Source organism: Halichoerus grypus, chromosome 7 (assembly GCF_964656455.1).
Source record: "Halichoerus grypus chromosome 7, mHalGry1.hap1.1, whole genome shotgun sequence".
NCBI classification, from domain to species: Eukaryota; Metazoa; Chordata; class Mammalia; order Carnivora; family Phocidae; genus Halichoerus; species Halichoerus grypus.
Window position 1 is genome coordinate 46,537,856 of NC_135718.1, and position 18,785 is coordinate 46,556,640.

Consider the following 18,785-nt stretch of genomic DNA (forward strand, 5'->3'; position numbering starts at 1 on the left):
CACTACTACTTTTTTTTGAGCTTGCACTTATGTTTTAAGAGGATTCCAGGGGTACATTTTGCACTGAAATCTAAAGATTTCACTTAAATCTTAACTTAAAAAAACACTTCACAAAAATAGTCTTTGTCACTACATTATTTACTCATGTGTTTGTACATTTCTTTAATTTATGAATGATTTTTTTCAGTAAAAACACACATATTCAAGAACCACCAAAAGAAAACCCATATGTTCACAGCAACATTATTCATAATAGCCCAAAAGTAGAAACAACCCAAAGGTCCATCAACTAATGAATGGATAAACATCATGTATAATTCTATTTATAAGAAATATCCATAATGGGCAAATTCATAGGGACAGAAATTAGATTAGTGGTTTCCAGAGGTGTGGCAGGAGAAGGAAAAACCAATGGGGACAGAGTTTCTCTTTGTGGTAAAGAGATCTCTGGAAGTAATAGTGGTGGTGGTTTGCACAAGGCGGTGAGTATCCTAAAAGCCGCTAAACTGTACTCTTTAAAAGGATGAATTTTATGTTATGTGAATTGTATTTCAATTTTTTTTTCTAGTCTATTGAATGAATCTGGCATGTGGTTGAAAAAGGCTGCGGACCAGAGGGCTGGCGAGTAGAAGTCATGCGGCATCTGCGCTCCCCCTGTCGTGGCCCTGGCCCCAGTCATCTCTCGGGGGTACCACTGCAACAGCCTCCTCCTCTCTCTCACCCCCAAACCCACCTTTACAAGTGTCGCACTGCCCACCTGCAGGAACCATGCCTTTTTATTTTCCCCATGTTTTGACTTCTGGGACCTTGCTGAGCCGAGAGAGACTGGCCCTCCCAGGGATGGCCAATTCCTAAAGATACTAAAGGACTCACCCGTAAGTGTGCCTTTCATTTGCAAACCAGCCAATCCAAAATACTCCGATCACTTCCTCTATCTAGTTCTGACTGTCCACCTGACCTCCTCACCCCAGGGCCAGGCGTCAGACAACTAGAGAGCCCCTGTGCCCCAGAGCCTGCAGACTTTATTCAAACGAGCCGATCCTACCCCTGCGCTCCCTGTCTGGCCTTACCTGCCCCGGGGAAACCACGATGCCAGCACTGTGCCCTGGCTCCCTCCGCCCCCTGACGGGCCCTGATGCACTTGTAGCCCCGCCTGGCGTGTCCTGCTCCCTGTGAGTAAAAACTTCTTGGGGCAACGTCATTTCCACATTATCCATATGATCCAGGTGTTACCGCACCTGATTCAAACGAAGCCCGAGCACATACTGAAACAGCACCCTTCCAATCTGCTTCCGCCTCCCCTCTCCCCACCCCAAAACTTTTCTCCCCCCGACACTCTCCAAGCTTTGTAGCCTCTGTAGCCCGCCCCATACATCTCCACCTTCCTACGCACATCCCATTCCCATCACCATGCCCTTACGTATGCTGGGGCCTCCGTCTTGGGCACCCTCTCCCTCACCCGCCTCTTCGCCTCCGTTGTTCCTGTGCCCGCATCAAGCTTCGCTTCGTCATGCTGCCTCCGGAAGCCCACCGGGATAGCCACTCTGTACTCCAACAGGGGTGGTACTCTCTCCCTCAAAGCCGGCAGCCTGCGTGTCTGTCTCCCGCCCGGCCCGGGAGTTCCTCCAAGATAAGCACGGTGATCCCTCAATTCTGGGTGCCCAGAGCTTAGCACAGAGCCAGTAAAGTACTGGTAACGCAATCAGTATTTTTTAGTGTAAGAAATCTCCTCCACAGGCATATAAATAAGCTCTCGGCGGGCGGAGCCCTCACCCTCTGGGTCCTTAGCAGGGCCCCGTGCAGGGTGGGTCCTGGGTAAAGGCCTGGGGGCCGAAAGCGTGAACGGAAGGATGACGGAGCAGACAAGCGGGAGGTGAGCGGGTGGGGCCGCAGGCTGGTCTACTCACGCTGTTCCTCCCACTCGCGCTCCTCCTTCTCGCTGGCGTGGCTCTGCAGCTGGGCCTGCTTCAGGGTCCAGTAGAGTTCCTTGGCCCTCTGCTCTTCCCGGAGGCGAATCTGCTCCTCTCCTCGCTTCCTCTCCTCTTCCTCTTTCCTCTAAAATATCATGGGGACAGAAGGACGTTAGGTCACGAGAGAGAAGTGCCCCTGTGACTCTGGGGCAGGGCAGTGCTGTGGCGGGGTGGGGTGGGCCAGGGCTGGCGGCTCAGGTGCATTCTCTGACACAGGAAATGGCCATAGGCAGGCCTGATCACAGCTGCGGGGAAGGATGCAACGGGTTAAAATCCGGGGAACAGGGGCGCCTGCGTGGCTCAGTCGGTTAAGCTACCGGCTCTTGGTTTCAGCTCGGGTGGTGATCTCAGGGTCATGAGAACGAGCCCTGTGTTGGGCTCCTCACTGAGCGGGGAGTCTGCTTGAGATTCTCTCCCTCACCCTCTCCCTCTGCCCCTCCCTCCCTAAAATAAATAAATAAATCTTTAAAAAAATATGTGTGGAATAAAGCTTTCTGCAAAGATAAGAGGAGGCTGGGCCATCCTTGGCCATACCGGCATTCTGGGGGAGACGGAGGGTAGGTACCATTCCTTCTGGAGGCCAATTAAGCAGGATATGATCATGTCTTAACCTTCTGTCTGGATAAGATATTTCCAAGACAAGTAGGTTTCGGGGGACCCACATCTCCAATTGTCACACTTCGAAGCTCCAAAAAGCTGTGTGTGTGTGTGTGTGTGTGTGTGTATTTCCCTCTACCTTTGTTCACATCAAAGTAACCCACAGGTGTCAAACATGCATTATATGCTATAGGCTCATTTTCAGAACCAGCAATTCTCCAGACCACATCACCCCGAACTACCCACCCTCACCCGGTGCCCAGGGGCCACCATTCTCAATTATTTTAGCTGTTCTTTCATGTTGTGACATCTCTGTCTGAATCATGCAGCTGATTTTTTTATTTATCAATTCTAGACATTAAACTACTGCCTTTCCTTTTTGGTACATGAGTATTTGACACTTATGTTTGCCACATAGGTACACGCCCAGACTTTTCCTCTCCTCATCCTTACCGTGCCAACATCAAAATTTGTGGTGAAATCAATAATCGGTGTAAATACGGTTCACTGCAAAGCCAAAGTAGGGCGCTGTTTTCACCAATGATAAGAAGTACGTTTTGTAACTTTCTAACATAATGTGGGTATGATATGTGGGTATGTCTCAAGACTTGCAAGTTGCCTTTTTAATAGGCAACGGTTTTTTCTTTCTTCTTAAAATAATGATTAATAAATCAATACTTAACTAATATGGCATTTTATATTCAGTAAAATATGATAGTATGATGGCTTTTTCTTTCCTGGGTTCATAATTGTTTTATCCTGAAGTTGCATATTGAATTTTCCCAACTTCTCTAAGATCTGTCGTAAATCTTTCTCTGTGTTTATTATTATAACAGGTAAACAGCAGTTATCTTTTTTCAGGGGTCGCCACTGTCCCCAGATGCCAGCCTTCCTTCTTCTCCCATCTCAGTTTGTTGTTACCTGGGTCTCCTGTCTGTCCATCCACCTGGGGACTCATTTCTCAGCCCTCCTCCAGTTGAAGCTCTTGTTTCTTTGTTCCATGTTCTTTTTTGGCCACTTCGTCATTTTGCAACAACATAGCTAGCAGGACTTCTCAAGTATGGACTCACAGGGAGACACTCTGAGTCTTGTCTGAAAACATCTATATGCTGCCTTCAGATATAACTGCTAATTTGTCTGAGCATAGAATTCAATTAAAAATCACTTTCCTAAAGCAGAATTTGGAAGACTTTACTTCCCAGCATCCAATACTGACCCTTGGATTCTCAATTTTCTGCATGAGACATTAATTTTTCTCTTTATCACTGATGTTCTGAACATGGTTAAATGATGTGCCTTGGTGGGGATTTTCTTTCATTGATTGTGCTAGGCACGCAAGGAGCTTTCTGCCTGAAGTCTCAGATCTTTCCAGTCTGATACACCTTGGCTTAGAATTTCTTGGGTCATTTCTTCTCCTCTCATTGTTTTTCTTTCTAGAACTCCTGTTTGTCAAACTCTGGACTCCTTGACTTGATCCTCTAGGAGGCTTAGCATTTCTCTCTTATTTTCTCTCCCCTGCCTTTGCTGTTCTACTTCCTGGTTGATCCACCGATTTTATTGTCTAAACCAAATGCTACATTTTTTATTACAGATTGCATTTGTAATTCCTAAAGCCCTCCTTCTTATTCTTTGGTTGTTCCTTTTTGCTTCATTGCACCCTGTCCTGGTTTCAAGAGTGTAATGTTTCATCTCTGAGGACTTTAGAGCTTTCTTCCCCACCCCCCATATTCTGATTTAGGTCTATTTCCTCTGTTTTTTGCTTTTTTTTCCCTTTAAAGTATGTTTTATGTGTTGCCTGTCATTGGTGTTGGAGGCTTTTCTCAGATGTCTGATGTTTCCTGGCTGTCCATATTCAAGACAGGAAATAACTATCCGAATGGGAGACTCAGAGTGTGTAGACAGGACTTCCCTGGGAAGTGGGCTTCACTCTAGGATGACTGGATGAGGAATCAGCCATTTCACTGAGGAAAATACTCAATACTCCAGTGTAAGTATCTAGAGGTCCTTTGACTGAGATTATTCCGTGTCTTCTCCTCTATCCTACTAGGTGGTGTCTGAGCACCAGCATACCGAAGTCTGTGGGGGAGGCAGTCTGCAGGCAGGACAGCCCTGAGACCTTAGCTAACAGAACCCCTAGCTTGCGTCCCACATTTCATAGGAACACCATGCCTTGAAATGCCTTCTTTGCAAACATCCCCCTCAGGTGTCCCCCAGGAAAGGCCAAAAAGAGTCCTCCCAGGATTGGCAGGGGCAGCAGTGGTATCCAGGTAAGGTACCTTAAGTCCAGACCAGGTCCCGCATGAGCCCTAGTCCCTTGTTTCTCCCCCTCAGGGTGTTCTTTGACCCTCTCCTTCATGAAAGGGGTTAACCATATGGCCCCAGGAGCTCCAAGATGCATATTTATGGAATCATCCTGAAGTCCAGTGGCCAGGCCACGTTTCCAGGGGCGTGTCCTAGCAAGCCTACAAACCCTGCCAGTAGGCACCGTATTTTTATCGCAGCATTGCATGAGATTGGGTCACCAGAAAAGACCTAACAGGCTGATTTCATGTGGCTCAAATTGATAATTTATGAGAAACAAAGACACCATGCAAAAATACTTGCTGGCCCTGTGCATCCCAGAGGCGACCCAGGCTGCAGGTTCCATGGCTCAGGTTACTCACTGCTTAAAGTAAGACCCTTCCTTAATCCTCCTGTTTCCCACCTGCCCCTCACCTGCTCTCGACACTCAGCCTGACACACTGAGCTCTGAGCCTCTGCCCACTCCCCATCTCCTTCGGCTCGGAGGGAGGGATATAGTAGCCTGGGTGAAAATGTGGACATGAGGGTCCAGCCATTCCGCAGGGAAACTGGTCGCCAGCCTGAGCTCCCTGCTTCACAGTCCCTGGTGTCTCCAGGTCCCGAGCCCATGGGGACCCAGACTGAGCCAGCTCACCCACCCACCCCGTTCCTGCAGGTGCCCCACTGAACCTCACCACTCTGTCTTCCAGCCTTCAAACCTCAGCAAACATTTTCTTATCTGTTCCCTCTTCTCATTTTCTCTCTCTTGGTGCTTTGGAAATTTTTCAGTCCTTTGCTACTATTTAAATGGATCAACAAGAGTTGGGGTGGAGAGGAGGTAACTGAGTTTTTAATCTCTTATTTAATAAAAAAAGACAAAGTTTTTTGTTTCTTCTGAAACAGTGTAGATTAAGGATTTTTTACTAATTCAAAAATCAATTTTTTAGCCGGAAAAAATAGGCAAAATTCCCACTTCCTAATGAGTCACTCTCAAGAGTTGGGCATGAGGACAAAAGAAGCTGAGTGGCTTCACGCGGTCACTCACCAAATACTTACAGAGCACCCAGAGGCTCAGGCCTGCATCGGCCACAGCTGTGGCCAAGACACATGCAGGCCCCACCTCCATGCTTGCCTTTCCAGGGGGCGAAACACACCAGACAAAAATCAGGAAATATCAGAAGATAATAACCAGTGTGCAGAGAATTAAAACAGGAGAAAGGACAGAGAGAATTTAGGAGGCTACTTTAGGCTGGGTGACCAGAAGTCCTCTCAGAAGGGTCGATGTGATCTGACAACTGAACAGTAAGGAAGAACGCCAATAAGTAAGTTTTGGGGAGAAGAAATTTCCAGGCAGAGAAAACCATGAGCACAATGGACCCAGCATTGCAAATGGGCTTGGCATGTTTGAGTATAGAATCATCCACTGTGGTTGGAAGAAGAAAAGTCAAAATTCTATATTTGATGAGTTCGAGATGCCATCTGACATCCCAGAGGCCTGCCATTAGTAGTGGGATGCGGGAGCCTGGGGCTGAAGGGCAAGTTCAGCTGAAGGTATTGGTTCAGAAGTCATCTGCGTAGGGATGATGTTTCTCAGCCACAGGACCTAATGCTATCACTGAGAGAAAGAAAGCCGATCCAGAGGAAACAACCAGAAATAAGGTACGGAGATGAAAGTACAGCATAGGGAATATAGTCAATAAAACCATAATAACCTTGTAGGGTGACAGGTGGTGGGTGACCCCACTTACCGCGGTGAGCACTGCGTAATGCAGAGAACTGTCGAATCACTATGTCGCACACCTGAAGCTCATATACCGCCGTATGCCAATTATGCTTCAACAATAACAATAAAAGAGAGAGAGACAGACAACCAGAGTGTCTTGAGCCACTCCACCATTTAAAAGTTGAGAGAAAGAGCAGGAACCAGGAAAGGAGGCTGAGAAGGAAATCCAACAGATAAGCTAAAAACCCAGAGGAGGTGATGTCTGTTGGGGAAGCCAAGAAAGAGCGTTTCAAGTAAAAGGGAGTGGTAAACTGAGCTACAGGCCCTGAGACATCACAGAAGATAAGGACAGAGAAGTGACAAGGGACGGCAGGCAGGTCGTGGCCTCAGGACATGATGGGAGAGCTGCCCGGTGGGGTGGAGGGGCAGCCCTCCAGGCGGCATGGGGGAGGGAGTGGAAATGACCACAGACAGCCCTCTGGGGACATCTTCTGCGGACATGAGCAGAGATAGAGAGGGGCAGGTGGAGGGGAACGTGGGGTCAGGAGGGACATGGGCTCGGATGGGAAATGCTAGAGCTGAGAGTTGATGACGGATGCAAAATTGGAACCAAAGTCTGTCTGACCCCAAAGCAGAAGTTTTAGCTCGAAGCCACGAAGAAAACCTCACCTTCGGCAATCACCGGCATCTCAGCAGAGCAAAAATCCACCCCACCCCAGCACAGCACTGCAGTGTATGCAGCCGGTTTCCCATGCCCGCCGCCTTCACCTCAGCTCCCTCATCTCTGACCCAGGTTGTCACAGCACCCAATACACGGGGCACCCACAAAGACAGCGTCCACCCCGGCTCTTCAGATCTGGCACCTGCCCAGGGCGGGTCTTCCAGGCAAGAACAGGTCTCAGGGAAAATACCGTCAGCCAAGGCCTGTCCGAGCAGAGGGTCTTCAACCCCCCTGGTCCTACTTTCTGGTACAGAGGAGGAGGGCACTGGCTTGTTCAGGCTGCCATAACAAAGTACCACAGACCAGGAGGCTGAAGCCACAGACGTTTATGAGCTATCGAGGCCATAACTCTAGAGGCAGGGTGGCTCTTTTCTGAGGCTTCTCTCCTTGCTTGGTAGAGGGATCATCTTCTCTCCGTGTCTCACACATTCTGTCCTCTGTGTGTACATATGTCTGTGTCCAAATTCCCTCTTCTTCTAAGGACACCAGTCATGCTGGATCAGGGCCCACCCTGAAGACCTCTTCTTAACTTATGACCTTTCTAAAGACCTTACCTCCACATACACTTATATTCTGAGATAGTGCCGATTAGGTCTTCAACATAAGAATTTTAGGGTGACACAGTTGAGCCCATCACAAGGAGACAGCACCCCAGGGAAGGTCATGACTGACACTTAGCATAATGCTCTCCAAGTTCATCCATGTTGTCAGAAATGGCAGGGTTTCCTTCCCTATTAAGACTGAATAAGGGGCACCTGGGTGGCTCAGTCATTAAGTGTCTGCCTTTGGCTCAGGTCATGATCCCAGGGTCCTGGGATTGAGCCCCGCATCGGGCTCCTGGCTCCACGGGAAGCCTGCTTCTCCCTCTCCCACTCCCCCTGCTTGTGTTCTCTCTCTCACTGTGTCTCTCTGTCAGAAAATAAAAAAAATAAAAAAAAAAGACTGAATCACATTCCATTATATATATATATACATAATACATATATAAACATTATAGATACATATACATTATATATATACATACATTATAATATATACATTACATTATGTATACATTGTATATATATACACACATAATATATACATACCACATTTTATTTATCCGTTCATTGGTCAGCAGACACTTAGGTTTTGTTTGGCAAACGAGCACAAAGTTTCAGTCATACAGGATGAATACATTCCAGACTTGCTGCATGGTGCCTATAGTTAATACCATACTGTCTACTTGCAATTTGCTAAGAGAGTAGATCTTAAGTGTTCTTACCGCACACAAAAAAGGTCACCAGGTAAGGTGACAGATGTGTTCATTATCTGGACTATGGTCACCATTTCGCAATGTATACCTATACTAGAACATTGTACATCTTCAATATATACAATTTTTATTTGGAAATTGTAGCTCAGTAAAGTGGGGGGGGGGGACTACCCTCAAATAAATAAATCAACAAATGGCAGAGCCACACTGTTCAGTCAATCGTCTTTGCCCGAGTGAACAGCACGCTGGGAGCCGGGAACCCGCCGCCTCCTCCATCTCTGAGGAAAATAACCAGCCACTTACTGTGACAAAGACAAGCTTCTCACAGGGCTGGGGACAACAAAAGAAAACATTTTGCAGCCATAGATAAAGAGCATTGCATCTTTCCCTCCACGGTCTTGCTGAAATGCTTCACCCTTCACCGCTGAAATTGCCTGGAAACGTCCCCTGTTGCAGCCGCTCTCACAATCCTTTGGCTCCCCTGCGAGCCCTGAGGAAATGTCTATCTTTTCCAAAGATAAGGCGGCCACAGGCAGATGGGCAAAGGCCAGCGCGCCCAAAAGGCAGATGGGCACTCCCTTCTTCTACCTTAGGAATCGATGCCTCTTTCTGGTGGGCCCAAAGCCCTCGGAGCCGCCCGCCTTATTCAATCCCCCTTCTCCTGATAACCCATCAGTCACGCCACACCGTGGGAGCCCACGCCCCACCCCCATGGAAACTGTCACCGAGACAGATGCTTTTCTGGAAGCAAAAGAGTCGTTTTTGTTGTGCTGGGGAGCAAGAATTCCTGTCCCCTTCAAGGGTCCTTCTAGCTGGACTAAGAATCAAATTGACATGAGACAGATTAACAGTAGAACATCAGAGTTCATAGCATACATACGGGGAAAGCACACAGATATGGAAGACTGTCAGGCAAAATGAGGGATATGTGTCATCCTGAACTTAGGAGAAGGGGAGTAGGGGTCTGGGATTTCAAAAGAGAGGAACGCAATTCACAGGGCAATGAAGAGAAGAGCAGGTGTTTGGTAATTCGATGTTGGCCCTGCCATACAGCTGGGTCACTCAGATCAAATATATCTCTGCTAATAAACCCCCATTCTTGAAAAGATCCCTCCATTTATATTCTTCTATGTAGTTAGAGGGTAGGGCAATAGTTTCTCTTGAACCCTCGGGGTCTCAATTGCCTTCAGCTCAAAATAGTCCGCTGGCCAAAGTGGCACATTCTGGAGGCAAGAGGGCTGTCCCGAGCCCCTTCAGTTAGTTGTTCATCTGGCCCGAATAATACCATCATGCTTTTCGAGACGATGTACTCCAAAAGGGCAGGGCCATGCCTGTGTCCGTCCTTCTCCCATCGACAGCCCCCAGCACGGGGCCTAGCAGAGAGCAGGTTCTCCATAAATGCGGACCGGATGACTGAATGAACTAACAAACAAAAAGAAGGTAACACAGGGTTTGTGATGATCGTTGAGAGGGGAAGGGTAAGCCGCATCGTGTTGTCTTGTTGAGGCCAGCCTCATCCAAGAGAAACTGGGAGCAAGCCTCCCATTTTCGAGAGAAAAGTGGAAAGTGTCCCCACCACTGATAATCCTATTGGAAACAAGGTGGGGATTGTTTCTATAGTCGTACAAGATGGCATGAAGGGCCAAGATGAATTCCAGCTTTAATGGAGGAAAAAACAAAAAGAGAATGAATGGCCTTGAATAGGAAATGGTGCAAAACCAGAGGACAACGTAACTATCAACTGTGCATGTTCCTTATCAGGAGCACTGGGAAGGGAGGGAGACTAAGGCAGAGGGAGAGAGCAGGATCCTTATTGACAGTGTTCTGTGGTCTTAAGCAGAGGCAAAAGCAGCCAAAAGCAGTCTTATGAGTTAAGAAAGCAGAGAAAATATGCAAATTCTGTCCAGCCTCATGATCCCTTCCTTCTAAAGGAACACTTTCATATGCATGTAAATTGCATCCAAACAGCGCCAGACACAACAGAATGGGTTTTTAAAAAACAGGTTTCCAACTGTCTGCACCTTCTATTTTGAAGTTCCCTCTTTAACCTTACACAAGATTCTTGGATTTTCCCCCCATTTCCTCAAAGGAGTTTTCACTCTTATCTTTCCTATGACCAAGAGAATTCACAGAACCTGCCTGCATTCTGGACAGAGGCAACCTGTCCCCCCTCCATCAGCCGGCTTCCCATCCAGCTTCCCACCCTCCTCCAGCCCCCACCCCAAAGTCCGCTTCTGGTGGCACAAAACACAAACCCCCTGGGCCAGCTAGCACATTCCCTGCCCCCCAAGCCTACCCGCCCCCTTCCCAGCTTGCCTCTGCAGCAGGGTGGCTCCCTCTCCCTACTCCTCAGCCTGGGTTCGGGTGCATCCCCTCATCCCAGCAGCTAATTGACGCCAAGCCTTGCTGATTTCGCCTCCCCTGTTTCTCTGTGTCCATCCCCCTGAATCTAGCCATCCTCAGACTCATCAGTGACCACTTCGAGGACCGCAAAAATCTCCTCACTGGCCTCTTCCTCCCCCGACGCCTTCATCACCTGCATCACACCATGGCCACCAGTCATTCTCATAGAGGTTGATCTAACCATGTCCCTCTGCATCGAGATCCTCACAGCACTGCTCTGCCCACAGACAACAGTCTGCCTCTTTATCGTAGCATCAAAGGACCCCACAGCCTACCTTGCCAGGTTCCTGTCTGGCTTCCCCCATCACATGCTTTTCTCTCTCCCCCTAGCAGACCACAGTTACCATTCCACATATCTCCTGTCCATTTCCTGCTCTGATCACGCCCAGCCTCCTGCAGGTGCTCTTTTGCGCTGCATGTAGTCCCCCAGGCGTGGTGGGGGCTGAGGGGTGCTCACAGAGTTGTCTCTCTCTCTCTCTCCTGGCACCCTGTAAGCTTGTAGAGAGTAGGGAGTTTATTACTATTACCACCACCCTCCCCCTAAAGAACCTGCACTTAGGTTCTCAGGGAAAGGAGGAAAAAATGTATGAAATTAAATGAATTCTGTTGGTGCATTCCCGCATGCAAGACTCACATCAGGTTAGAATCTTGATGTTGAAAGACACAATGAAAATGATCTAAGCCAATCTCTAATCCAACGCATAAATCCCTTTGGTGAAGCTGTTCCCGTTATCTATTACCGAGTAACAAACTCCCGGAACACATAATGGCTTAAAACAACAACCATTTTATTTGCTTGTGGTTCTGTAGGTTAATAATTTGGGCAGGGCTTGGCGGGTGGCCCTTCTGCTCAACATGGTTACATCTGAGGTCGATCACTTCACTGGGGTCATTCACCACAGGAAGAACCCAGGCTTCACTCACATGTCTGGTGCCTCGCTGTCCTCCACACGGCCCCTTTCCCTCTGCCTGGCTTGCCCGGCTTTCCTTACAGACTGGTAGTCTAAGGCTGTAGAGCTTCTCACGGGGCAGCTTCCAAAAGGGAGCATTGCAAAAGGGGCAGAAGCTGCAAATCTCCTTTAGCCTGTCCTCAAAAGTTACACAATCACTTCTGTTGCCTTCTACAGATGAAGGCTAAGCACAAGGCCAGAGCCAACTCAAGGGAAGGGAGGTCAACCTACCTCTCAAAGAGAGACGGGACAAAGAATTTGCCGTCAGCCATATTTAATCCACCACAGCAACTTCTCAGATCGTGTTTCAGCCCATGCTAAGACAGTTCCTGGGATGAAGAGTTCATCACAATACAAGGGCAGCCCATTTACAGAAAACACCCCAGCTCGTAAGCCTGGACCTTCCCACCCCCAAGTCCATGAGCTGACGTTCCCGGCAGACACTGCCCTGATGAGGCCCACCCGGGCCTCACAGGAGCTGCTTGCATGTCTGAGGCTCCTCAAAATGCACACATACCAAATCAGGATTACTGTGAGTATTAAAGTTTAAATGTTCACATGCAGCAAATTAATTTTGAAAGCAAAAACAAACATAGCATTACCATAGCCTTCCTTGTAAATAACACCCAAAGCCTGCATGTGGGTCCCTTGGTGAACCTCATGGCTTTATTGAGCGCCCCATGAGCCCCGATATGGAGCACCCCACAATTTATCATCTCTGTCTCACTGAGGTTCTCAAGGAGACCATCAACCAGAAAATCTCTGGGAATTCAACCCCTCTGTAATCTCCTTGTGAACTGAGCCCCAGGACACCAGCTCCATGGAGCCACCTTCCCAGCATCTGGGGCTCAGCTCCCCTCCGGGGAGGAGGGAGGCCAGAGAGTAGAACAGGGGATTCTTGCTGTTAGAGATACATAGGAAGTATTGCTTGACTACTGGGTATTTACCCCAAAGATACAAATGTAGGGATCCAAAGGGGCACGTGCACCCCAATGTTTACAGCAGCAATGTCCACAATAGCCAAACTGTGGAAAGAGCCTAGATGTCCATCGACAGATGAATGGATAAAGAAGATGTGGTATATATATATAATGAAATATTATGCAGCCATCAAAAAATGAAATCTTGCCATTTGCAATGACATGGATGGAACTAGAGGGTATTACGCTAAGCGAAATAAGTCAATCAGAGAAAGACAAGTATCATATGATCTCACTGATATGAGGAAATTTGAGAAACAAGACAGAGGATCAAAGGGGAAGGAAGGGAAAAATGAAACAAGACAAAACCAGAGAGGGAGACAAACCATAAGAGACTCTTAATCTCAGGAAACAAACTGAGGGTTGCTGGAGGGGAGGGGGGTGGCAGGGATGGGGTGGCTGGGTGATGGACACTGGGGAGGGTATGTGCTATGGTGAGTGCTGTGAATTGTGTAAGACTGATGAATCACAGACCTGTACCCTTGAAACAAATAATACAGTATATGTTAATTTTTAAAAAAGAGAAAGTATTGCTTGTCTTCTCTAGCAGACTTAAATAATTGTATGCAAAATCCAACGATATAAACCAAACATCTCTCCACTATGGGTTGATTGGATTTTTATACTGTTATGGAATTATTGTTCATTTCAACAGGTATGATAATGATTGTTGTGGCTCCAGAGGGAATGGTCCCCAGTCATGGGAGATGCACACTGAAGTATGTAGGGTTTGATCAGGAGTCGGCAAACTTAGGCTCCCAGGCCAGATCTGCCCTCTATTGTTTAAAATAAAGTCCTACGGGGGCACGTGGGTGGCTCAGTTAAGCGTCTGCCTTTGGCTTAGGTCATGATCCCAGGGTCCTGGGATCCAGCCCCTGTTTCTCCCTCTCCCTCTGCCCTTCCCCATCCCGCTCATGCACTTGCGCTCTCTCTCTCTCTTTCTCTCTGTCAAATAAATTTTAAAAATCTTTAAAAAATAAAATAAAGTCTTATTAAAAGACAGCCACACCCATTTGCTTACATACTATCTGCAGCTGCTTTTGTGTTGCAATGGCCTGGTGAGTAGTTGTGACAGAGAGGGTGTGGCCGACAAAACCTAAAATATTAACTATCTGGACCTTTACAGAAAAGAGTTTGGTAAGCCCTGGGCTAGAGTATATGATATCTACAGCTTCCTTTCAAATTGCTTCGCAAAACAATTTCGTAGTAGCAACAGAAATATACATACGTATATATGTGTGTGTATGTATCCATGTGTGTACAGATAGATACAGATATAGAGGAGAGGAGAAAAGAGACAATGCAAATGTGACAAGACATTAATAATTGGTGAATTTCAGGGGAGATTCTCCGAGTCCTTTTTTCTTTCAATTTTGCTGCAAGTTTGAAATTACTTTAAAAAAAATGTTTGGAGAGTAAATATTGCTTCCCTTAAAAACTCAAGAGAATCTCCTAAATATATATATAGCTCAAGGGAAAATTAAATAAGATCAATAACAATATAAATATGTAACCAGCAATTGCATTAGGTTTTAAAGTAACAAGAACAATCTTATTCACAATCACAACAAAAAATATTAAACCTATGGTTTAACAAGAGAAGAGATGTGGAGCATTTAAGTAAAATAATAAATTTCACCAAAGTCCAAAAGATGGAAGCACAACATTATGTACAAGTTATTGTGAATGTTTGGGATTGGGTGGCCAGTGCATTTACAGGTGTTTAAAAACAAAAAACAAAAAAACAAGAAATAACAACAACATCAACAACAAATCACTTCACTAAAGACAAAAAGAAGCTTTGAGTAACCAGGAGAATATACCATATCCTGAGCAAGAAGACTGAATGATTTAGTATTAGAAAAAATGTCTATCCTCCACAAATACATCTGTAACATTGATGTAATTCCAATTAAAATCACTTTGTGGTTTTTTTGTTGTTGTTGTTTGGGGGAGGATAGTGACATAAAGATTCAAATGTATCTCGAGTAGAAAAAAAAAATGGGTAAAATCAGCCAAGGGCATTTTGAAAATGAAGAGCAATGATAGGTTCATACCTTCGCAGATGTTAAAACTCATTTTAAAAGCTACGGTCATTAAATGAGCAAATCTGGCTCAAGAATAATCAAAGAAGAAAAAACCCATGAAGAGGTCCAAAAGTCTGTAAGAAGAATTGGGACAGCAAGTACAATGAGAGGGGAGAGGACAGATTATATAATAAACAATGATGGAACGATGTGCCCACCATGTGGAAGGAAAAAAAGTTATAGCCCTGTATCATACCACACTCCAAAGTGCAGGAAAATTAAGTACAAAGAAAGAAAATCATGAACGATATAGAAAACAATGTAGATTAATATTAGTACAAGCTTGTGGCGGCACAGATCTTTCTTAGCATGAGACAAATCATTTTTTTAAAGCTTGATATAGTTGGCTAATAAAAATTTTAAACTTCTATACACCTAAAAGCACTATAACCAAAATTAAGGAAAAAAACAAACTGTGGGGCACCTGGGTGGCTCAGACAGTTGAGTGTCTGACTCTTGATTTTGGCTCAGGTCATGATCTCAGGGTCCTGAAATGGAGCCCTGCACTGGGCTCTGCACTGGGTGTGGAGCCTGCTTAAGATTCTCTCTCTCCTTCTCTCTGCCCCTCCCCCTGCTCTTTCTCTCCCTCAAAAAAAAAAGAATCCTCTGAGATAAATATTTGCAACATAAATGATCTTAAGGGGCCACTATCCTCATTGTCTAATCATTATAGGAAAAAATATTATTAAAACGTTTAAATGTGCAAATGCCGTGAATATCAATTCATAAAATAATATAATTATTGGGATTCAGCATGGTTATTATTTTCTTCTTTTCATTTATATATATTTTCTGAGTTTTCTACACCCCCCCAAAAAAATGTATTATTCCTATAGAAAAAAATAAATTCAAAAATAGGGACCAGAAAAAAATTTTTCTTCAGGCAATCTAAGCTTCTTACCAGAGAGCAATAAAAAACTCCTTTACCAGCTCCGAACTTTCCCAGAATGAGTAGGTATGCAAGGTTCCCAACAACTCCCTTTCCAGGGCCAGAAAATGTGCATTTTTCATCTCCTTGAATCTTCCAAAAATCTCAAGTTGGGTGTTGTTATTACCCTAATATTATAAACAAGAAAGTGAAGGCTCAGAGTTCAGCAAGCTTCCCAAGGTCACACAGGACCAAGCAGGAGAATTGGAACTGGATCCCAGGCTGGTCTGACCACAAACTCAGCACTTTCTGGGCCCCTTTTCAAGCCCCTTGGGTTGGGAGGCAGAAGGTCTGAGTTCTGATCCTGCCTCTGTCCCCTCCTACACGATATCCTCCGCAAGTCTCTCCCTCTGTCTCACACTTAGTTTCCTCATCTGTCCAATGAGAAGTGGATTGGCTCAAATGGGGTGTCACATTCCTCCCTGCTCAGACATTCAAGATTTCTGCTCTCATAAAGCACTCAGTACCAACCAATGGCCAAACCAGAGATGGAAGCCAGTAGCCTGGGAGCTAGCACTGGAGGCCGCACAAGGATGCCCCATGCGCTGGCTCACCTTGAACTCCTCACGGATGCGTTCCTCCAGGACCTTGGCAGCCTTCCGGTCCTCCATCTCCACTTTCCACTTCTCTGCCAGGATCCGGGCTTTCTCATTGGCCAGAGCATCCCGGAACTTCTTGGTGATTTCTGCCTCCTTCTGTCTCCTTGCAAGAGAACACCAGCAGGTATGAGCTCATGTAGGCACATAACAGCAGGACTTCAAATAAATACCAGGAGCAATATTTCTTGGTCTATCAGAATGGAAAACATCTAAGAGCAGCAAAACTCAATGCTGGCAAAGGTGGGGGGGAAATAGTCACTGTCCTGTAGGGTAATGTAAATCAACCGAATTTTTCAGGAAGCCAGGAAAAAAAATAGACTCAGAAATCCTTTTTCTCGCTTAAGATCACAAAGGTGTAGGTAGAAGATGTTCATCAGAGGATTTTTATCACATAACAATTGGCAAACAACCTAAATGTCCATTAACAGGACCAATAAGTTGGGTTTCTCATGTAATAGGGTACCATATAGTAATCTTAAATAACATTGTGAATCTATATTAATCAATTTGTCTGAGAAAACTCAGAAAATACATATAAATGAAAAGAAGGTGTTGCCAAATGCTCACCGTGATTATCTTAGGTGGTGGGTGTTGAGTTGTTATAATTTTACAATTAAAATATTGTCATTAAAAGCTGGGTGGGAGGGAATGTTGGAGTCAACTTATATGGATTTCCAAGTTGGGCAAAAAAAAAAAAAAAGGTTAAAAGTTGTTTATGAAAGAAGGCTGACTCCAAATCTTACCGGGGGCTCAACTATCCACATTGTGTGTGAAATGCAGCTAAAAGGAAGAGAAATGAGCAGACAATAGTGAATCCAAATTCCTTTATTGTCACAGGGACAACTCAGTGAGGAATAAAGGAAATGCATGTCATCTGTATTATCTCAGTGAATCCAAACTATGTCCAGATGGAAAGGGGGTTATGCCCACACCACAGATGCGAAAACTGAGACCCCAGATCAGCTCACTACTCACTGGTGAAGCCAGGATTTGAACCCGCAAGATCTACCTGATGAAGAAGACTCTGATGCTTTGGTCACCTAATCTTAGCTGAGCTCAGCAGGGTCCGCCAGCTGCCTGGCACCTTCTCCCTCCCACCCACCACCTGTCGTCCTTCAGCTTGGACCCAGCCTAGGCTCTGGGTTCAGACCCCACCCAAGACCCATCTGCACCTCTCACCAGAGCTCCTCGGCCTCCCTCTGTGCCTGCAGCCTCGCCCTCTCTGCAATCAGCTCCTCAGAGATCTCTTCGTAGGGCTTGTCACCAGGACCTTCTCCCATGATCCAGACCCAGACTTCACCATCTGCCCCCAGGAGCCACCGGATGTGCTTGTCGCTCGCTGCCTCACAGCAGAAGGAGGAACAGGAAGGAAGAAGAAACAGGTCTGAGTTCTAATTAGTCCAGGACGGGCTAGGTCGGCCAATGGTGCATCACGTTGTCTCTACAGAACGTTGTCATCTACAGAAAGCATTCCAGAGAGATAGCCTGAGCGCAGGTCCACCTCCACCTCTCCTCCCACTCCCTCCAGGGAGCAACGCAGCTGCCAAGTCAGCCCGTTGAAGCAGGTGCCCAAGGCTGGAATTGGTGTCGGCGGCCGAGCTCTGTGGAGATGGACCGTCAGCAGACAGGACAGCAGGAGACAGTGCATCCGGCCTTCTCTCCCTCCCTCCTGTCCACTGGCTGCAAACAAGGAATTGGAGATAGTGTTCCAAGATACAGAGCCTAGGCCCCTGACCCGCATCTGCCTGTAACATGAGCAAGAAATAAACCTGTGCCGTATTAATCCACTGAGATTGCTCAGTTTGCCCATTGCAACAGATTCCATTGATTACCAGGATGAAAATGGAAATCTGTGGGGCGCCTGGGTGGCTCAGTCATTAAGCGTCTGCCTTCAGCTCAGGTCATGATCCCAGGGTCCTGGGATCGAGCCCCGCATCGGGCTCCCTGCTCAGCGGGAAGCCTGCTTCTCCCTCTCCCACTCCCCCTGCTTGAGTTCCCTCTCTCGCTGTGTCTCTCTCTGTCAAATAAATAAGTAAAATCTTTAAAAATAAATAAATAAAAATAAAATAAAATGGAAATCTACTCCCAAAGCAGGGTAGGGCCAGGACAGAAATAGCAGCTGTGTGTCGTTGCCTCAGCCAGGTGGCAGTCAGCTGCAGGCTGCGTGAACAGCTACGGATCCATGTTAATACAAGAGCAAAACATCTGAGAAAACTGTCAGATGCTGTAACTGGAAAGGCAGACCCTCACGCCTTCCAGACCTGCCACTCTGCCACTCTAAGGCAAGAGACT

General features: G+C 46.4%; 1 protein-coding gene across 3 annotated transcripts in view; it reads right to left on the minus strand.

Moving 5' to 3' along the window:
- The window catches only part of SH2D4B (SH2 domain containing 4B), a 62,418-nt gene extending 44,047 nt beyond the window's left edge, over positions 1-18,371 (minus strand). Inside the window, exons 1-3 of one of the 3 annotated variants that reach the window (XM_036089778.2) lie at positions 17,673-18,371; positions 16,449-16,596; positions 1,908-2,055 (exon numbers count right to left, since the gene is read on the minus strand). In XM_036089778.2, the coding sequence (XP_035945671.1) occupies positions 1,908-2,055; positions 16,449-16,596; positions 17,673-17,773 (397 nt within the window). In that variant the 5' untranslated portion in view covers positions 17,774-18,371. The remainder of the gene's footprint in view (positions 1-1,907; positions 2,056-16,448; positions 16,597-17,672) is intronic. The other 2 variants (XM_036089774.2, XM_036089775.2) reach the window with 2 other exon arrangements.
- Between the last annotated feature and the right edge of the window lie 414 nt (positions 18,372-18,785).